Source organism: Amyelois transitella, chromosome 17 (genome assembly GCF_032362555.1).
Source record: "Amyelois transitella isolate CPQ chromosome 17, ilAmyTran1.1, whole genome shotgun sequence".
NCBI classification, from domain to species: Eukaryota; Metazoa; Arthropoda; class Insecta; order Lepidoptera; family Pyralidae; genus Amyelois; species Amyelois transitella.
In genome coordinates, this window is record NC_083520.1 from 5,610,363 (window position 1) to 5,631,167 (window position 20,805).

At 35.3% G+C, this 20,805-nt stretch overlaps 1 protein-coding gene across 1 annotated transcript in view; it reads left to right on the forward strand.

The window, feature by feature from the left end:
- The window catches only part of LOC106142206 (monocarboxylate transporter 4), a 48,485-nt gene extending 43,560 nt beyond the window's left edge, over window positions 1-4,925 (forward strand). The window contains exons 6-12 of the mRNA XM_013343885.2: window positions 556-723; window positions 2,228-2,387; window positions 2,620-2,761; window positions 3,170-3,301; window positions 3,612-3,786; window positions 4,083-4,235; window positions 4,320-4,925. Coding sequence (XP_013199339.1) covers window positions 556-723; window positions 2,228-2,387; window positions 2,620-2,761; window positions 3,170-3,301; window positions 3,612-3,786; window positions 4,083-4,235; window positions 4,320-4,855 — 1,466 coding nt within the window. The 3' untranslated portion in view covers window positions 4,856-4,925. The remainder of the gene's footprint in view (window positions 1-555; window positions 724-2,227; window positions 2,388-2,619; window positions 2,762-3,169; window positions 3,302-3,611; window positions 3,787-4,082; window positions 4,236-4,319) is intronic.
- Window positions 4,926-20,805: the final 15,880 nt, after the last annotated feature.

Here is a 20,805-nt window from a genome sequence, read left to right on the forward strand (position 1 = left end):
GGCACTATAGACTTTAACGTGGACTTCGCTTTCATTAGATTTTTAAAATCCTTCCTTAACGGATGCCTGTTTTCCTAGACTTAGAAAGCGATACACCTCTGACAATATTTAAACAATCCAAATTATTAAAGTACAAAGAGAATTTTGATAAATTTGTTCTATCTTTTTATATCAGTTTAAAATATTAAATTTTTATATCAAAATCTCGAATAAACTATCTCTTTTAATATTATGACTGACATGGTTCTCCAAACACAAGTACGAGTATTTACATTTCGATGGAGATCCCATTTAAATGAGATACTGTAAAGGAGTTAAACAAAAATAAACTGTACTTTTTTCTCACATTTAAGAGTAGATCTTGGTGTACCTAAACTAAGGCGTCCTCTTTTTTTCTTTTATTTGTCTACTTCGTTCTAGCGTTAGTCTTGATTACATCCTCACCTCTTTTACGACATTCATGTGAAAGAGATGGAGTGGTCCTATTTTAAAGTGCCGGGAACACACCTTTTTTTCTCTTTATGTTTATAAATTAATAAATATTTTGTCGCACAGTATGGGCCGGCGCAATCTGCGTGGGAGTGTCCCGTGCTGCTGGCGCCCTGGTCTCCAGTAGGAAGAAGTCTCCGAGGCTGGCGGCCTTGGTGGGCGGTCTGCTGCTGCCTCTCGCCTGCCTCTTCACATCTTTCGCCACGCAACTACATCAGACTATGTTGAGTTATGGTATAAACTATTTTGTTATTATATTATTCATAAATTCATCTTGTCTTAATCCCAATAACGAATTGTCTAAAAAGACTTAAAGGCCACATTCAGCTGTTAAAAAATTCAAGACAAAAAGAACTTAACAAGCATATCAACCTGCCCAAATTCTCCGCGAATTTATACTATTACCGGTTGATGATACAGTAAGGTATTGTAATATAATAAAACTAGCTTTCCGCCCGCGGCTTCGCACACGTGTAATTCGGTTATATATAGCGTTTTTTAATGATCTCGACAGGGCTTTTTCTTCCACAGGCTGAAATCTTGTTACAACTGGAATTAAATATAGCCTGTGTTACTCAGGGATGATGTAGCTTTCTAATGGTGAATGTTTGAAATCGATTCAGTAGTTTCGGAGTTTATCGATTACACGTGTAAACAAACAAACATATAAAAAAATAGATTGTTCCTCTTTATAATATTAGTAGAAAGTTGTCATACAAAGTCTTTTTTTTTAAGGATGGGAAATCATCAAATGACCTCTCCCGCTCTGGGTGGAACGGAAGGGAGTGTCAGACTTTTACTGACTAAAACCCACCTCGTTCCTTCAGTTGCCCTTTGCGTTCCGGGGCCACGGTATCTCGTTAGAACTTTCCCGCAGCCCCGGCTCAGTTTATCCCGTTTCCCCCCCTTGGGGGTTGACATTTCAAAAATCCCTTCTTAGTGCTCACTTATGTTACTAAAGGAACCTCTGTTCAAAATCTCAGACTCCTATACCGAGCGGTTTCGGCTGTGCGTTAATAAATCAGTCACCCAATCGCACCCCCTAAATCACGATTGGAGGGTAGTTTGAAAAAACTTATAATGTCAAACATATTTACTTGCCTATGTACGTGTTCATGCCAAGTTTCAAGTTTATAAACCCAAGGAATAAGATTTTTCATAGAAACGTTTTTACCCCTTTTCCCCCCCTTGGGGGTTGAATTTCCAAAAATCCTTTCTTAGTGCTCCCCTACATATCCCAAGGAACCTACATTCCTAATTTCAGCTGTCTACGACCAGTAGTTTCGACTGTGCGTTGTCTGTCAGTCAGTCACTCAGTAACGGAAGAGTTTTATATATATAGATAGATAAGGCTTGGTAGTTGACGCCATATTATAAAAGTGTTTATGTCACAATGTCATGGTTGGCCACTTACTAGACACAGTGTTAGGAATTTCTAATCTATTTAGTTATTATTAGTGATTTCCTCTATAAGTCGTTTCTTGCGAACTCCACATATAAATATTTAGCAGTCTTAATATACCATCTATGAAAAAACACACTACATAAGATCAACAACACAGAGACGATCTACGCGGAAAAACAATTGCCACTATTTTTCTGCGCCCCTACCGGAACGGGAAGGTTTTATAGTTACATAGGTGCTCGCAAAACATCAATAATTCATTTCACGAATCCATTATTTCCTTTGAAATGGCAAACTGTAAGGCGGAGATAATTCAATTATAATTTTCCATAGGCGTGGTCCTGGGTATTGGCTGTGGGTTAGTCAGAGAGGCAGCTGGTCTGGTGCTGGGCGCGTACTTCAGGAGACGGAGGCAATTTGTGGAGCTGGTCGCGCATGCTGGAGGCGGGGTGGGAATAGCGCTGTTTAGTGTTGCTTATAAAGAAGCTGTAGGGTAAGACATATAAACACAATACACTTTATCATTTAAGTGCCATATTAAACAATAAACTTCGTATCTTAAAAAAATAGTAATCATTTGTTTTTAAGAAATAATTTATGTGTAAAATACATTACAAAATTATATAATGACTCGCATCTTACGAGTATTTCGAAAATTTTATTCTCATTGCGTTTTATGTGTACCTACATACAACGAATGTAAATCTACTCAAATGGTATTTTAGTAAACTCGGTTGGCGGCTGGGCTTGCAAGCAGTGACGGGTATATTGGTGCTAGCGTTTTTCCTAAGCGCGGTGTACCGCAGCGCCTCGCTCTACCACCCCCAGAGACGCGCCATTCTACACCTCAAAAACCAACGACGCAAGGTCAGCGCAAATCCCCTTATAATGTCAAAAATAAATTAATATCTCCTCCCTTAATTACACGGCCAGAATAAGACTTAAGAAAATAATCAGCAGACAGAGGCATGAAGTTAAATTTAATTGGCAGAATCAGCTTTCAAAAAGCCTCTGCTCGCAACTTCATAAATAGAAACCGTATTATGAGTGTTTTTATTAGCTCACAAAATGCTTACTTGGAATTAGTTGGGACTAATTGAATTGAAAATTCAAACCGACACAGCTCACAATCCTATTCAAATATAAAAAGAAAAACATCTCGTTAATTTTGAATGTCTATTTACGAAATGTGCCTTTCATAATATTTTTTTACATTAAATATTTTTCTGGACATTTTACCGTCACACTAATTATATAATTTCTTTTTCATGCCAGGTGAAAGAGAAGAAAGGCCTAAAAAGACCCCCGCTTATCGATTTAAGTCCTCTTCGCTCGCGGCCTGCCAAAGTTTTGTTGTTAGCTGCTGGATTAGCAGCTTTCGGGCTTTACACCCCAGTGTTTTTCTTGGTAAGTTTTATTGTGTTTATAATGAAACCTGCTTTATCTAGTTGTTTAAGAATAGTACAGTTCTATATCATTTCTAAATGTTTATCTCAAAAACTTTCTATCAGTGATCACTAGTTACTCGTTATTCGATTTCTTGACTGGTTTAGAAATTCCAATTCCACCCTGCTTCTTCTTTGCGTATTAATTCAACTTCCCAAGTAATTTAAACTTTTCACACGTGTATTAAATAAAAAAAAGGAAAAAAGATGTGTTTTTATGTATGCATGTATGTGTTTTAAATCAGATATCATAGGTTTCTATTTCGTTGCAGGCTTTACAAGGTTCTCAAGAGGGTTTAGAGGAGAGTGCCCTGGTGCTGCTCCAGACGTTCCTGGGGTTCGCCGCGGTCCTGGGTTGCGCCGGCTTTGGGCTCGTGCTGGTGCGGCCCTCGGCCCAGTGCCTCGTCTCTAAACAGTATTTGTGCCAAACCGCTATGTTGGGAATAGGTAGATAACTTTATTGTATTGTGTTAGTACGCCCGTCCCACCCGTAATATTAAGACGCAACGGTTTAGGCTGTGCGGTGATTTTTAGTTAATCAGTGTTAGTTATATCTTTTATTATAAGATGGTATTTATATGTCATCTTACTATAAATTTATATATATCTTGCCTGCCTATACACTCTTTTATTAAAATAGCTTAGTTGTAGATATCGGGTATAGAGAAGCGATTCCGATATGAATGTCTATTTGTTTTGCTGCAAATCGAAAATCATCTAATAATGTCGTTATACTTTTTCAGGAATTTCTATGTTAGCGTTAAGTAGCGTCGAAGGCTACCACGGATATGTCCTGTTCGCTTGGATGTATGGATTATGTTTAGGAGGATTTCTTTATTCTATCAAAATGCTTACAATGGAACGCGTTCGTGGAAGACATTTCAGTAAAGTATGGGGTGCGTATATACTAAGTAGATACATTATCATGTTTTTATTTATAGTTATAGATCTGAAAATAAATTTAGTCTTTCCTTTGATAGGTTACGTCCAGGGAGCTGAAGCTATCCCTGTAATGGTGGGTGTGCCTATGACTGGGTACATCAACCAGCAGGCACCGAGAGCGGGATTCTATTTCTCTACCGCAGCAACTCTGGCCGGAGCCTTATTGTTGTTCTTCGTGGGGTTCTCCAAGCGGGAGCCCGAGCCGCCGCCGCCCGCGCCCGCGCCCACCATATCCGAAGCATGTCCGTGCGTGACTCCGCCGCGGTGTGAACCAGCGTGGTGCGCCTGTAGCGCTGGCGGCGCCACGGCCTACTGCGCCTGGCCGGGTCCCACTTGTGGCTCTCGTCTGCCCAAATCTTTATCTTACGCGGCCCCGCTCAACCATACTTGTTGCCCCGCGACTACCAATCATTGCCCGGAGTGCTACCGGCGTGCCGCGCCCCTGCGACCGTCACGCAGCGTGCCGGAAGGCCTGGCTCGCCGCGGCAGCACATGGAGCCGAGGTGGCTCCTGCAGAGCGCCCTGTCGCAGAAGAGAGCACCACCTCATCGAACAAATCACCACATCTGTATGATACATACAGATCAAAAAACTTGTGCATTTGCTAATAAAAACACTCAAAAGTGATAATATGTTATGTGTAATATAATTTTGTAAATACTTAATAATTTCTCTTTTGTAGACGTTATTGTTCAAGTTAAGAGATAGTTTAGATATAAAAGCAATAAAAGGGATTAATGTCTGTACTGCTGAAATATCATCTATTAATTATATTGAATTGATTTCTGCCATGATGTCTATAAAAAAAAATACTATACATTTGCTCTTATATTAAAACACCTGTCTGTGTATACCTTTTTACTATACTATTACCTATTATAAATTTGAAAATCAAAAGTAGTGAACCATTGATTGTAATACTAAGGCTAGATATGTTTTCCTAAGTCTAATAGTACTGTGGGACCTTTATCATAGTAGTTCGTATGAATTTAATGAGGTAGAATCCAAAATCCTTTTACCAATTTGTCTTTTCTTATACAATATATTAGTAAAATAATTTCCAATTTACCGGAAACAAAATAAGAATGTAGTAAAAAATAATATTTACCTAAGTATTTCTTCTACTCGGTGTGATAATGTCAATTTTAACTATAAATTATCTATGAATATTGTTTCAATTTGTTATTGTTATTTGAAAATCTTTAATTATTTGTTAAAGCTAATGTATTTCCGACGTTAAAAGCAAGTGTTGTTTTTGTACCAAAGTGTGACAGTTTTTGTGATGAAATACAATTGCATTGATGAATTTAGAAAAAAATGTTTTATTTTACATTAAATCTACAGACTTTCCTAAAAATTATTATTTATATTTTTAGGACATATTGCTACTTATACTCGTAATATTATAGGTAAGTATTTTATTTTCATCAACAAAGAATGTTTACAAATTGAACTAAGAAAATGACATTTCTAATCTAAACCTATTATTAAAAATACAACTAATATTATTAAATAATATTAAAAATAACTATTCTAAATTACAGACTAAAAATATTATTATTTAAATTATAATACTTAGGTATAATTATCAAAAGGGAAAATATATGTTTACCAGTTTTAAGTTAGACCAAGTGTAGTAGTCGAACACATCTAGGAAAACCGCATTAATACTCCAATAATAATAGTATTTTGCCTGATGCGAGTACAAAGTAACATGTTTGGTTTCCAGTGGTCACATTGATCCTCCGTATTGATTTTCTAGCATTAGGTATCTTTTTAGTATACAGACATTTGTCTGTTACCATTTTATTAGATGTATGGAAGGATGGATATAGATAACTTCAGTTGGCTAATACAGAGCATAGAATAAAGAAAGAAATGAAGACTCAATTACATCGATTTTTTCATAACGAAGACTACACAATAATAATTATATGTCTAAATATAAAATCTAAAATTTATTATCGGATGTAAAGAAAGTAACAATATGCGTACGTATTTTACACACACATCAAATCCTGCTACGTGTTAGCGCCGAAAGCGACCAATCGAAAACAACATGACATCTATTACGGCAAATGATCCGATGGTGACTGGGACAGCTCATACCACCCGTGCTCATACGTAAACCGACAGCTCACTCAAGCCGAGAATACCCTGCGGCCGAAGTAAGCATAACTTGCATGTTGTCGTAGAGCTCGTGCGGTGTAAAGCTATTGATGTTGCCTCACTTATTTTACATAACTAGTCAATCGCCGCGAACTCAGACCTCGTTCTGCATACGTTAAACATATTTTGAATATTTGTATTTATCTTTATTTTTCTTAGTTGCAAATTTAGCGAGTATTATTCTTTCAATTATAAATCTAATTAGGAAATAAGAATGGAACCTAATTGGGTTCCAAAAAGATCAAAGTGCTTTCGAGGTACCTATGTGAATCAACCACATAGTTTAAAAATATTTAAAAGAAAAAAGCACTGTATAAAAATTTTTAATCTTTCAAAATCGCAAATTTGTGCTTTCGATTTTGAATTGTACGCATGCTTTAGAGATAAATAGTTACTCTAAGCTTCCGGCTGATATCGATTCCTTGACCTTCGAGACTAAACTCAGACAATACCATCACAGAAATCCGATTCAGCCGCGATTCTATCTCCATTCCGAATAAAGATGAAGCCGGAGTAAGCTCTCGATTTTATTAAGGGCCGGACACATAAAGGCTCTACAATTTCATTTATTATTTGGTTCGCAACGAGATGCTAATAATGTTTCTCACTTGTATGACGTTTTATCTCTTAAGGTTGGATAGGATTTATTTCTATTTTGTGCCTTCAAAGGAAATCATGACTCAGCCGGCTTAACAATACTAATATTGTCTGGTATTTTAACGACACATTTTTCTTTTATACATACTTACATTATATCACGTCTTTATCCCTTACAGGGTAGACAATGACCGCAGTCTCGAAAAGACTAAAAGGCCACGTTCAGCTTTAGGGCTGATGATGGAATTGAGATTCAAATAGTGACTGCATAGCAATAGTGCTAAAATGAATCTCAAGTTTTTAAGCCTTTCCGTTGGTTGACTTTTATAATCTTCACGAGAGGATAATCTACTTTCATATGCTATGTTTTATTGATTGTACAAGCTAAACACAGGTATGGTAAAGCTTCCGCTGCGAATTTAGAACCAACAAAATGTGTCGAAAATATCCCTCTGTTACGATGTTAAATCATTTACACGGAACAATGGCTTGCATTCGAATATCTCTCGGGAAGAATCGAGTGAATTGAAGTCCGCGCTGCATTTTTTATATTCACTTTGGAAGCGGAAGCTGAAAAGGAATTGTAATATTTCTTGTTGTTTTATTTACCACTTCGACAGGAAATCGACATGCCGAAAGATAATGATGTATGTAACTCCTTTAATGCACCTATCCTTTAATATCCTATAAAACCGATTTAAATGTATAATGAAAACTCTTAGGACTGTCGACAGTTTATTAACGAGATCGAGTATCCTATGTTAACTTTATTTCAAATTTGCCTTAAAATCATATTTTAAATATGTGTAACAAATAAAAAACCAAACAAATTTTCTCTTTATAACATTAGAATGAAAGTATTTCTAAGAATAGTTACATCCAAAAAAAACTTAAGTGGAGCGAGACGTGAAGCGTAAAATCTCTTTATTCAATCCTTAAAACTAAAAACCATTAGTTTCCTTTCAATTGAACAATGAGCATAAACGAAAAGTTCGGAAGAATTGGTTCACTACCGACCTATTCATTCAAGGCATTGACTTCGCAACAGTAATAAGAACAAAAGAGATATGAACCATTCAATATCTCCGTCACGTATATGGATTCAAACTTTCTCCTGTTTCGTAGTGCGTCGCAGAGTTGACTAATTGAATATTCACCCAAGTTCGTTTCATGTATGCTTCCTCGTTCAAACAGATAAAATTAGATAAATTAACCACACAACAATTCACTCTACCTTCTGGATGTAATTTCGACTGCAATCTGCAGTTATCGCCTTTAAAGTTCTTGTTAAATAGTTTAGAAATCAACCCGACGTGAACTCGCTTTTTAGTGAAAGTAAAATAATATAATCCATTGGAAAATAGAAACACAATACCGAAATTAACAATTACAATAACCCAACAAATCACACAAATAAATGGCGTCTAACAAAACATCAAATAAATATTTACCAGTGGGCGTTCTCTATAGGAGGCCGGAATACCCTCGAGACTAATTAATTCTCAACTAAATAGTGCAGGCAGTGGTTAATGTTATAAACAAGAGAAATTGGTCTGTTATTATTTGGTTGATCTGACACTTCAAATCATTATTAAATGAAATCGAAATGATAAAGACATCATTCCGATTTCCATCATTATTATACTTAATGGTCATTGTTGTACTTCATTCATGCCTCTTTTCTAAAAGGGAATATGTTCAAAGAAAAGCCTAGATATAAGTGTATATTATATTTATACACTGCTACGAGCCCTGCATAGTTTATATTTTAATTTTCCTGTCACAAATCTCTAAAAAAATAGGTATAATTACTAAATTAATCTTTACAACCTTTTTTTGACAAATTCTTAAGTCTACCATCCTACTACTATTATAAAGGCGAAAGTTAGTATGGATGTATGGATGTTTGTTACTCTTTCACGCAAAAACTACTGAACCGATTACCATGAAATTTGGTATGTAGGTAGCTGAAGAGCCAGAATAACACATAGGCTACTTTTTATCCCAGTGTTCCCGCGGGATTGATAGGGTTTCCATGCGGACGAAGTCGCGGGCGGCCTCTAGTAAAGACTATAATAAAGTCGCTTGTAACATAGCTAGTAGGTACAATAGTGCAACATAATTTGAAAAACTTGACAATCAAATAAATTACTTCCATATAATGAACCAAAATAATGATAAAAACAATTTCAGGAACACCCTTTGCAAGGCCTTATAATTTCACATTCACGAGAGAGTCCGTCATAGCCTAGCAATTAAGAGGCGCAAGTAACCCCGTGCGACGAATACATTCCTAGGGATTATGGAAATCAGGCGCTTGCTCTGCTATATTCTCATAATCCGCCCAGTTATACGTATTAACTAAGGGATACTATTGGCACAATTGCACTATTTAAAATGTATCATCTTATTTTTTCGATTTTTTTAAGGTAATAAATGTTTACCTCTACATTTATCTTGCAACTTTAAAGTAGTTAGTAGCTTTAGTTCATTGTGACATTTTTCAAAATGCACATGGTTGAAGCGAAACAAATATCGTGGCAAATAGAAAGATGTAGTTTTTGCCTACCCCTCCGGAAAAAAGGCGTGATGTATGTGATGATGATTGTCATCTTCAAGACGTTTGGCCCACCTGCGTCTTCGCTAACCGTTAAGATCATGACTATACTTATCTTTTAATTCTGTTAAGATTAAATAGACAGTATTCAGTATTCAGAGTTGAAACTATAACCAACAACGAGCCTTTCGAAAATCGGTCTCCCCACAGTAGTATAAGTTTATTAACAATGATTTTTGCTGACTGTACCAAGCAAAGGTATAAAACGAACAAGATAGCCTGAAAAATAAACGAGATTGTAACGTTCACGTCGCGTCGTCGTTGCCTTAATGTAGGTGCCTACCTTCCCCTTTAGTACTCGCTAATGCTATCGCTACAGCAGCGACGCACTTCCCACGTTCTCAATATTAAAACACAACGTAGGTAAAGCCTTTTCGTATTAGAATGTATTATTGTTACGAAATAGGTTCCATTAATTTTTTTTTTACTAACGCATAAGATATATCGCACTGTAAAACAACTGGCCACTGAAGAGTGTGTATACTGCTTACCACATGGATGGACGATCTGGTCCAGATGCTTGAAGGAAATGAAAGAGCCTACATGTACTATTGGATAAAAACAGGCTGAATAAGAATAAGGACTCTCAATTTAGAAAACCATGCTTTATCGAATCAATCAATTCTGTATTTAAATTAAGCAGCAGATAATTAAAGCTAGTAGTGACTGGTGAATAATGTTAACGTTAGGGAAACCTATGTGACGGCTGACAGTCTGAAATATGTCCCGCGATCAATTCTAATAATGGAATTCCTAACGTTTCGTGTTTTCACACTACGTTTATCTTGACGGTTCATTATTTTCTTTACTGACCAATATTCGGCGCAATACGAACATTTCAAGATGATCAATGCAATTTATTCAATTATTAAACGCGGCCTTTCACTCTTTTCAAGACTATTGGCTCTAGCTACAACGTAAGGACTATGGACGTGATTATATGTATGTATATATGTAACATATTAATAAGGTAAATAAAAAGAACGTATGTGAAATGAATTTCTGTCAGAGTTTTTATGGATTATTTTATGGATAATTTAAAAAATAAAAATGTACTTACTCAAATATACTGTCACGTATTGTCACAGAAGCAAAAATTTAACATTCCCGGATCCGCGTGGTGAATTCGGAATCTTAAGATTTCTAATCAGAGTATAAATCATAGTAAGTACTTCTATCTTAAATCATTAGAGTCGAACTCATTTTAATAACTTTACTTTTTATTCGAGTCCGAGTCCATACAAATAGTCAATTGGGAATGTGGACCAGATTATTCGCGACAACCCTGGTTCTGATATCGGATCACCGTGGATCACGGGGGCACGTAGGAAGCGATGACGGTCGTTAAAACTTTTACTACTCTCCAAGAACAATTCTGTCCAAATTTAACAGTCAAATTCGGGAATTGTAAAATAGGAATTACGTAGGAGATATCGAAAACAAACACATTATATTTGCTATAATTGGGTACCTATATTTACAAAAATCCTTATGCCTTATCAGATTCTAACATACTTATTGCCATATTGCCTCAAACAGTCCTAAGATTTCTGTACAAATTGGATTTTTTTTTTTATCTCTCAACCGAAACAATCAAGACAACTAAAAATGTAGAGAAATCATAAAATTCGAAATTACAATTTCTTTGAATGAATTATTTATTGGTCACTTTATCTAAATCTCACACATACGTATTCAACATACAATATTCACCCCAAACTTTTATCAATACCATGATCTAGGAAGATCATCCCAAAATCCTTCAACTCTTTACCATATTATGAAAATTTTTAAACAAATAAACTCCTTTGAGGCGTCGAGATTGTACCAATAAAATAAACGATTCCGGACATCAAAGAGTAGTGGGAACGGGAAAAATAAAATAGAGCGTTCGTTATAAACGAGTGGAGCGAGGACAGGTGCCTGGGGCGGACGCCAGCGCGGTTCAAACCGTGTGGAGTCTAGATTATGTTATCGAACCGATTAAAGCTTTGACGATATCAAAATATTATACAGTGTGTTACTTTTGGGCTTAAAAGCATAATCAAAGCATATTTAAAACGATACAAGTATTACAATTGAAAGTTTAAGGAGTAGGACAAAGAAAACCTGATTTGAGTTTGGTGAATTGGTATAGTCTTAAAACTGTAGGTGTTGCAGAACAGACAAAGCGAAATGTAGGAAAACAGACACAAAGCCTCAGGCTGAGAGTGCAACTGGGTAGGTACGCAATATAAAAACTTTTTCATGACCACATAAATATTTACAAAGAAAATTGTTGATTTAACAATTATTTACAAGTTAAGAGTCGTAATATTGATTTTATTTATTTTTGCTTCAAAACCTATATAATAAATACTTTTAATATACCCCACTATGTTATTATTAGCTCTTTGTAAAGAATCGGGCCGCCCAACGTGTCGGTTTCATACCTACTTAGCATTAACTGACCTTTTATAAAATTTGTTCATAATCATACTTCATTTCACAGAATACAATTGTACTAAAAAGATTTCCATGATCTGCTCAAATCAGTTCGCCTAAAAATAAAATAAAGGAATAATTCCTTTGTTAAATTTGTGGTCAAAGTAAAATTTCAAGACTAAAAAAATACACAAATTTATTACTGTAGTAAAAATAACTTTAAAGTATTTAATGTATCTTTTTTACGTATAATGTAAAAAAACGATACATACATACATATAATGTAAAAAGATACATAATAAAAGAAAATTCGTTTATCTCCTTTTGTTTGGTGTTTAAAAAATGTCATCTCAATCGAACCCCGGGTTAAAATTTGGCGAGACAGGAAGCTAAATTAGTACAATGAAGTTATAAATAGTGACTTCTGAGAACGCTGAAGTCCGAATCCCTAAAGGCAAGTGGACCCCGGGCATAACTTGAAAAGTGCAACCAGAAAGCACGAGAGAAAGCACTAAGTAATCGAAAATATACATTATACATACATATAATCACGTCTTTATCCCCTAATGGGTTGATAGAGACAACAGTCCCTCATAGATAGGCCTCATTCAACTAAATGATGGAATTGATACTCAAATAGTGACAGGTTACTAACTTAAAAGAAGAATCCCATGTTTATAAGCCTCTCTTTCGCCTTTTACAATATCCATTATAAATTTACATTATACAGATTAATAAGTAAAACAACAGTAAATCCTTTCTTCTCAACAACGTTTCTCCAATTGTTTGCAATAAGATCTTTCAATTCATAAAGTACACTACAGAACGTTGAAACAATAAAATCTTCCGGATAGGGACGGCAAACCTTGGTCGGAACAAATATTGGTCGCGACTATTGTACCGCTATTGGGACCTCGTTTTAACCTTTTATCTATGAGCCGAAAGGTCGAATGTGAGAAAATATTGGGTTTCAATATCCGACACAGTGAACACAGTGTAGGACCTGCTGTTGTATACAGGATGACGTTTAAATCACTTTTTTAAGAAAACATACGAGTAATGAGCAATGTTTGGTGCAGTCCTTGTACCTTGAGTTTTAGGTGGTAGTTGTCTTAAAATACTTTTCATAGTGTCCAACTGTACAAGATAAAGAATAATTTCACAAGAAATCCAAAAGTTATTTAATCTGAGACGTGAGACTTTGTCCTTACTATGGGTCTTATGAGAAAGTTTAGTAAGCTGAGAGGGCTATGCATGCTTGGTGCTTTCATGTAAATGTCACATAACATATCACGCCTTTACCTCTAACGAGGTAGACAAAGCCGCTAGGGACGAGACGCAAGAGCCATGTTGAGCTGTTTGACTTAATGTTAGAATTGAGATTTAAAGATGTTGCTAGTCTATGAATCACAATTTTTGCTTTCTTTCATTGACTTTTACATATAACTATGCAAACGTAGCGTAAAAATCATTCCGACGATAGAAGAATATCGTTGGATGCAGGCCAACTGGTCAATATGGAGATCTTTTGAAAAGCTTATGTCCAAGGTTAGAATTTTAGCAGCTGAAATAACTATATTTGTAAAAAGAGGTAATATACCATTTCGTAATGCAGAAAACATTTTAAAATTTTTTCGCGTGTGAATGAAACAATAAAAAATTCCTTATGATATTTACCTTATCGTATCCTCCTGTGAAGTGGGTGCGCGGTGGAAAAACATTGCCTAGGGTTGAGCAATCGATCATCAAGCAACAGTGTCAAAACTAAAACCATATAACCATGTATTGAAAAGAAAAAACGTGCCTTAACAACACAATGAATCTTGTAGTGCATTTTACACTTAACCTAGCAGTTTTAAAGATCAAAATCGATCGATCAAGATAAAACTTACAAGCATTGCTGCGATGCATACGTAATTTTCTCAGTCAATAGACTAGAGCGCATGTTCTGTTAATAACTTGTTAAAATTTTAAATCGGTCATATACTTAATTGTTAGGTTTTAAAGTATTGATGCCTAAATAAAATTAACAGTTAATTTAAAAGGAAAATGCTCGTAACCTTATGAAAATTAGAAAATTTGTCCATAGTTCAGATTAGTAAGTATTCAAATAAAACAGATTGACGCGTGTTTAAAAAAACATTAATTTTATCTCTTTATTTTGTTTTAAATTCCCACCAAGTTAATTACAGGTTTTTTCTAGGTTTTATGATATTTGTATTCTGTAACAGTCTTGCAATAATAAAATACCTATATTCTGCATTTGTCTTGGTTTTCTTGCGTAGGTAACTTATCGTCCCAAATAAAAAAATTCATATCCTCTGGTCAAAAACCCTATACACACATGATGACGAATTTTTATTCATGTCACGTTTTTGTTGACTCTGTATAAGTTGGGTTTTGGGATCGGATATGACAGGACGGGGATAAACCAATTGTTGGGATCCCTCGCTAAATTGACATGACTGCGCAGTCTAAACACGTGGGCTTGCTTATTGAACTAATTAACATTTTAATAAGTAAAATGTTCAAATTATATAAACACAAATAAATTAACACCTTATAAAGTTATAATAATTATATAAATTTTATGGAAATATTGAGTTTGGTATGATATTAAGGTCGAAACTCTAGTGTGAAAGTCTCTAGTGAATTAGGAATGAAACACACACAACAGCGCATTAAATTAGTTATTAACCATTGCTAAACAACTAACTATAATTGCTAAACATTTTAAGTTCTTTATATCTAAAATAAATGTAAGGACACCGGCACATTTAGGCAAACAGAGTGTGCTTTAACTGAAATTATTTTAATGTAAAGATTTGGAGGTCAAACGCGAGTCGCCTCGTAATGTCTGAACTCCCACTCCTTCTCCCACTCCTATCGTGGTCATGTACCAATCCAAAGCTTGAATCCAAATCCATGATGGTGACACTAACGCCGATAGTATTTAGACATCTGAAGTTCATTCCACTCAACACCAAACGAAATCTATTCTATGGTTCTTAGGTGTAAGTATACTTATAAAACACTGGCGCACGGTAATAGCTTGATATAAACGAGAAAAGGAAACTCCTCAATAATATAAACAAATCAATACAAATACATGCAGATAGCGACAGATCCCCTGCCGCCGGCAACACAAAGATTTACACATTCAGCATCGAGTGCATTCAGCAAAATGGAAGGACTACTTGCACTCCCAATGCAAACTGCGTTGCATACAAATCAGTCTCACACGCCCGGCCAATATTTCAATGCATTAAAAGCGAGGCGGGCTAGACGAAGGTTCAAGGTATTAAGCAATATCGTTCATTGATGTGCACGTAGGGTCGTAGTAGTTTATATGTGTCAGCCAGATGATACAATATTAGATGTTTAATTGTGAAAATGAAACATCTGATAAACGCGCAAATTTCCTAGATTTTTATGGTATATATTTAACTTGGTAGATGGAGTATTAGTGTTGGTATGTGACAATTCCAATTACTGTTACAAAAAAGTAACATAATAATAAAAATAAAATTTTCCATTAGATTTTAAGACTTCACTGATTTTTACAAAGAAAAGTTTTTCAAGTTTAATGTATTTCACCGGAGAGCTCACAAATTAAAGGAGCAAAGGAATCGAGTGGCTGGCCACGGTTCGCTGAGCGCCGCCGCATCAGATTCAGCGCTTCCATTTTGTTTCCAGTAATGCGTATAATGGGAACAATGACTAGACATAATGAAAGCATTTCCATCCTCAGACCAAGCTCCGGTAAGTGATATTGCAATTTCCACCCCGGTCTCTCTTCTTTCCTAAGCAAACCTTGACCTAGGTATATCTACTATTTATAAAAGCTGAAACAACCTTTGAGCGAATTGAATTTCGAGATCAGGATTTGACTTTAACACTTCGGTATATATTTATCAGGTGAGAAAGGGACGCCACGCTAAAGTAAAATGCGATTGTGTTTAGTTTGCACTGCAAATTTAGTTTAGAGAGTTGCCAAAAGACAAAGAATTTATTTTAAGAATATAACTTTTATTATGGAAAAGTTAATAAATAACATGTAAGATTGAACATTCATTTCAGAGGTAATAAGTTAAATATATATATAAAACCAGATATACGTCTGATATTATTCCAGGTAAATAAATATGGTACAATTGATAAATTTACACACATTTTTTTAGTTGTTTTTGTTTTGTTCTTGGAGTGTGGTGACCCGAAAATAAACTAATGTCCAAGGTCAGAAAATTATACATTTTAAACAAAACACGTTCCCTTATTGGTATCCGCGTTCGACCGACGTGATAAGAATATCCCTAACGAAAAGAACAAAGGACAAACCTGTGCTACAACAGTACGTGATGTTACTTTCTAAATATTCTCTCTCACGGAAAATAGCCAGTATATTGAATAAAAAATGTCACCATCATCATGTTATATATAACAACAGATAATAAAAACGTTGCTTGCCTCCGCAATTTGTCGCCGAGCCATTGAAAAGATTGGAAAAGCGGCTGAATAGAATTATCATTCCTTTTAAGATAATTGTTTATGTGATTTCTTTTCTGAGCCCCCTTTCAATCCTCGCCGATTTTGAGATAAATCTCGTTTCAGTGAAATACGGGGAAGTATGTGTTTAAGCTATACATAAAATATCACTACTTTACGTTTTCTTTTTAATAAGTAAAATAATTTTCCACCACGAGAAGATCCCCTCAGACTTTTATTCACATAATACTCAGAAGAAGTATATATAATTTTGTCTACCTCTTGCAAATTATTTTGGAACTTACATTCCAACCATTGTATTATTAACTTCTACGTGAATATGATAGCACAATTGCGGTATGTTCTTGCGGAAACTGGCCATAAAATATCGCGTATACCCGACCCAAAGGAATGTTTTGATGCATTAATACTTATGGCGGCGGAAGGTCCCCCGGAGAGAGGCTATTCACTGATTTGGGCTCAATGCTACGATCTTTTCCAACGACAATTTGGCAAAAGGAAAACGTAAGAGCATTGACATTTATGAGACCCTCAAAATGGAATACCCATACAATCTTAATAATTCAAAGAAATTTAAAAGGCACAACGAGGAGGTACGTCGTTGAACACTTCTCTGAATTATGTTTTCTGAATCGCCTCCACTTATGCGTATCTAAGCCACCACGTAAATAAGCTTTTAATAAATATCTACACATCTCAGAAAGCGTAAAAAAAAGAAAATGAATCGACTATATTTCTAAGGACTAATTTTCTAAGGAACACAAACAGAACTAAGTTAACAAAGTTATTTGACTAATTTTTACAGTATAATAACAAAATGCTTACTAAAAGTAAAAAAAATAGGTTGTATGAATTAATCTTGCATAGAGCCGTTAAGACATTAAACACGAGTGTGGCTGCCGAGAGCCGCTGACACTGCAGTAGTCCACTCCAGTTCGCTCGAGAGCAACCGCGCTTCACTGTCACTTCAAACTGTTACGTTATTCGACTTTATTAAAAATCCGTACATACTTCAATGTTTAATAATATTATGATCAATAAAGGGTCTTTTAACCACTAGGCATTAAGTAAACAATCGCTACATACGCTACGCACATTGTTTGGGTACCCACGCCATGATTAATCAAAAGATAAATTTAACAGGATAAAGTAAAACCTTACATTATAAACCTGACTATCACACTAGTCGCGAGCTTTTAGTATCTTCTCATGAGCCTTAGCTGCGCTGCACGCGCCTTAGTCGCGCGCAGATGCTTTTTCCTATGCATGGACTAATAACACAGAGTTTTACAACAATAGCAACATCCACTTTCTTAGAGTGCACTGCACATTTTAAGATATGGTCATATCCTGGTTCCTATGTGGTCTATTAGAAAAAGAAGGAAGAGAAAATTTAAATAATGAGCAAGATTATTCAACTGCAAACAATTTACTCATTTAATTAAAACAGAATGACTAATAAGACAATTTGTCAGGCCAAATATAATCCAATCATAACAAACGAATAAATCCATTAACGATACTCCGTCGCGGTCGGCTGCTGAATATCCTGAATCAAAGTTGAAATAATTACAGTGTAATCGCTCATCAAATTTAATTATGCAGCTCGGGCTATTTTCAAAATAACTCTATTGAAGACGGCGACACCTTATCAACGTCAATGCGAATTTAATTAACATCCTTCTGAAATATTTTCATAAAGTTAGAAAGGGAACAACGGTAGAGACAGGCCTGTGTTTATCAGCTGGTACGTTCATTAACGTCACATTCCGAAGTCCGACCACTCGCTCTTTGGCCACGAGAGCCCTCGTATTATATTTTCCTTTTGATGTTTATTTGTACAAATTGTCTTACGCCGCATGTTCATGGAAGCATTTCCGGCCGATTTGACAGTATTGTGTAATATGAGAGATGGTGCACCCGAAATATGATTCTTTGAATGTTTCGGGGTATGTTTTATGAGCAAATTTTGAAGTATTTCTTTTTCAAAACATGACATAAATTGTCACTCCCGGGTATCACTTCTGTACTTGATAATTAATTGTGACTTTATTAGACAGTTATAGATGACGTCCATAATTAACGTAATTACATTATAGGTACAGGAAAATTTATACGAATTGAACTAGTCACAAATTATTTATAAGTAGTGAATTTGAAAAGTGTAATAAATAATGTAGTAGAGAGTTAAGTGCCAGTTTTATTTAAAATCAATTATGCGACGATTCTCCATTGGGTATGATAAATGAACTTTTATGACTGAGGTCTGGCCAAACGCCAACCAACTTACATTGACATTAACGATTTCGAGAGGACTAATAACGCTCCTTCTTACTTGCCTCTATAAAATTGTAAATAACCATTACATTAAGACGACTTTATTGGTAAACTTTTAACATCATAAATATTTACTTAAAGCACTTTATGCTCTGAAAAAATAGCTACACACCAGATACCGATGTCCAGGTTTGACCTAAATTTATAGATTTAATGGCTCATGGTATGTGATTAACATTAGAAATGTACCACATACATTTAAGTAGGTAGCTAGGTAATGTTATCTGTAATAAGTTATGAATAAATCTTATCCGAACACCATTTTCGATCCTACCAATTTCCGTTATTTTACTTAAGTTTATAACTTTAATACACATGATTTTAGCACCCGATATAATACTTGAAAATTGGGAATTAAGTAAGTACATTTTCCAACAACAGAAGTTACTTGCCTACATGGATGCTATCTGTGGTGCAAAATTTCATTGTACAGACAAAGGAACGAGAAAGGATTACCACAGCGAGACAATTTCATTGGGCAAGACCCCGAGATTTTAATTAGGAATGAAAAATCTCTGGTAAGTACGCCGGGACGAAATCAACGTTTATTTTATGCCAAGTTCCGTATGAATCAGTGTTCCAGTAGCATTTCACCAAGTGAACATACCCTTCGTAAGTTTTCCTGTCGCGAAAGCCGCTGTCGATCCCAATTCGTTCCCGGGGGAGGTGTCGATCTCCGACACTGTTCTACACAAAGCCCAAATTGCTACTCGATAAATTTAACCCCAAACTTAGTTTATGAATAACATTTATTTGGAAATTTCTACCACAGTGTAACAATTGAGAGACAAAGTTTGTAACATGATGACATTATAGCCTACTTAATCACAAATTTAAACTCCCACAAGAGGGCTCACTCGTTATAAATAGAAGTTTGAATGGAGCTTTAGAGATATTTTCGCCTTACAATCACCCTTTATACCAAATCTACTTATATCGTGTCTTACACACAAGACGATTCTTTTATAAAGTTACTAGCTGACCCGCGCAACTTCGTTTGCGTGTATCCCGCTACTTCGACAAATACAGTCAACGCACCAACACATATTGGATACTAATTTTCAATTCACAATAACTTCTCTTTCCCTTAACCGCGTTTAAAATATTAAAATGTTTTTTGGTTTCTGTGACTCTTCTTTGATCGCCCCCCCTATCAGTTTTTGGAAAAAATATTTAAGTAATGTACAGATTTTTTTTTGTCTTATATGTATAGATCAAAGTCGTAGTACCTACTTTTTAATATTATTTATTTTTTATGTACCGTTTTTATAGGGACGCTGCCCCCGCCGCCGCGGCCGGCCCGTACCGTGCCGCAATACTAATATCGTGATATCTCCTAAACTATATGTCTAAATAACACACTGTAAACTGCAAAAATAATCTAAATTAAATGCTCGTGATGATGAACTTACTTATTTTGATAAGGATATATGTATTATTGGTTATATCACCAGTTAAACATCACCCAACGAATTAAATGTTTTTTTAATACAGAAAAGTAGTTTTTGTGACTTAAATAAAAAAGCTGGATATATGTCATCGCGGACTTTTTTGTAGAACTAATAAAGACCAATGTTTTTGCTATACATTGTTCTTACTTGTATCCAACGGTATAAGCGGCGCACGCACAAATGCAATCTTCAATTAGATTTTTTTTCTGACTTCTTGGACATAAATCGCTATAACTCAGCTAATATAGTTTCAATGTATTTCAATTATATATAAAAACCTGTCGGAGAAAATACTCTTTCTATTAGTGAAAACCGCATCAAAATCCGTTGCGTAGTTTTAAAGTTTTATGCATACGAAGGGACTACAGACAAAATGGGCGACTTTGTTTTATACTATGTAGTGATTTTCAAGTGCTCGTACCT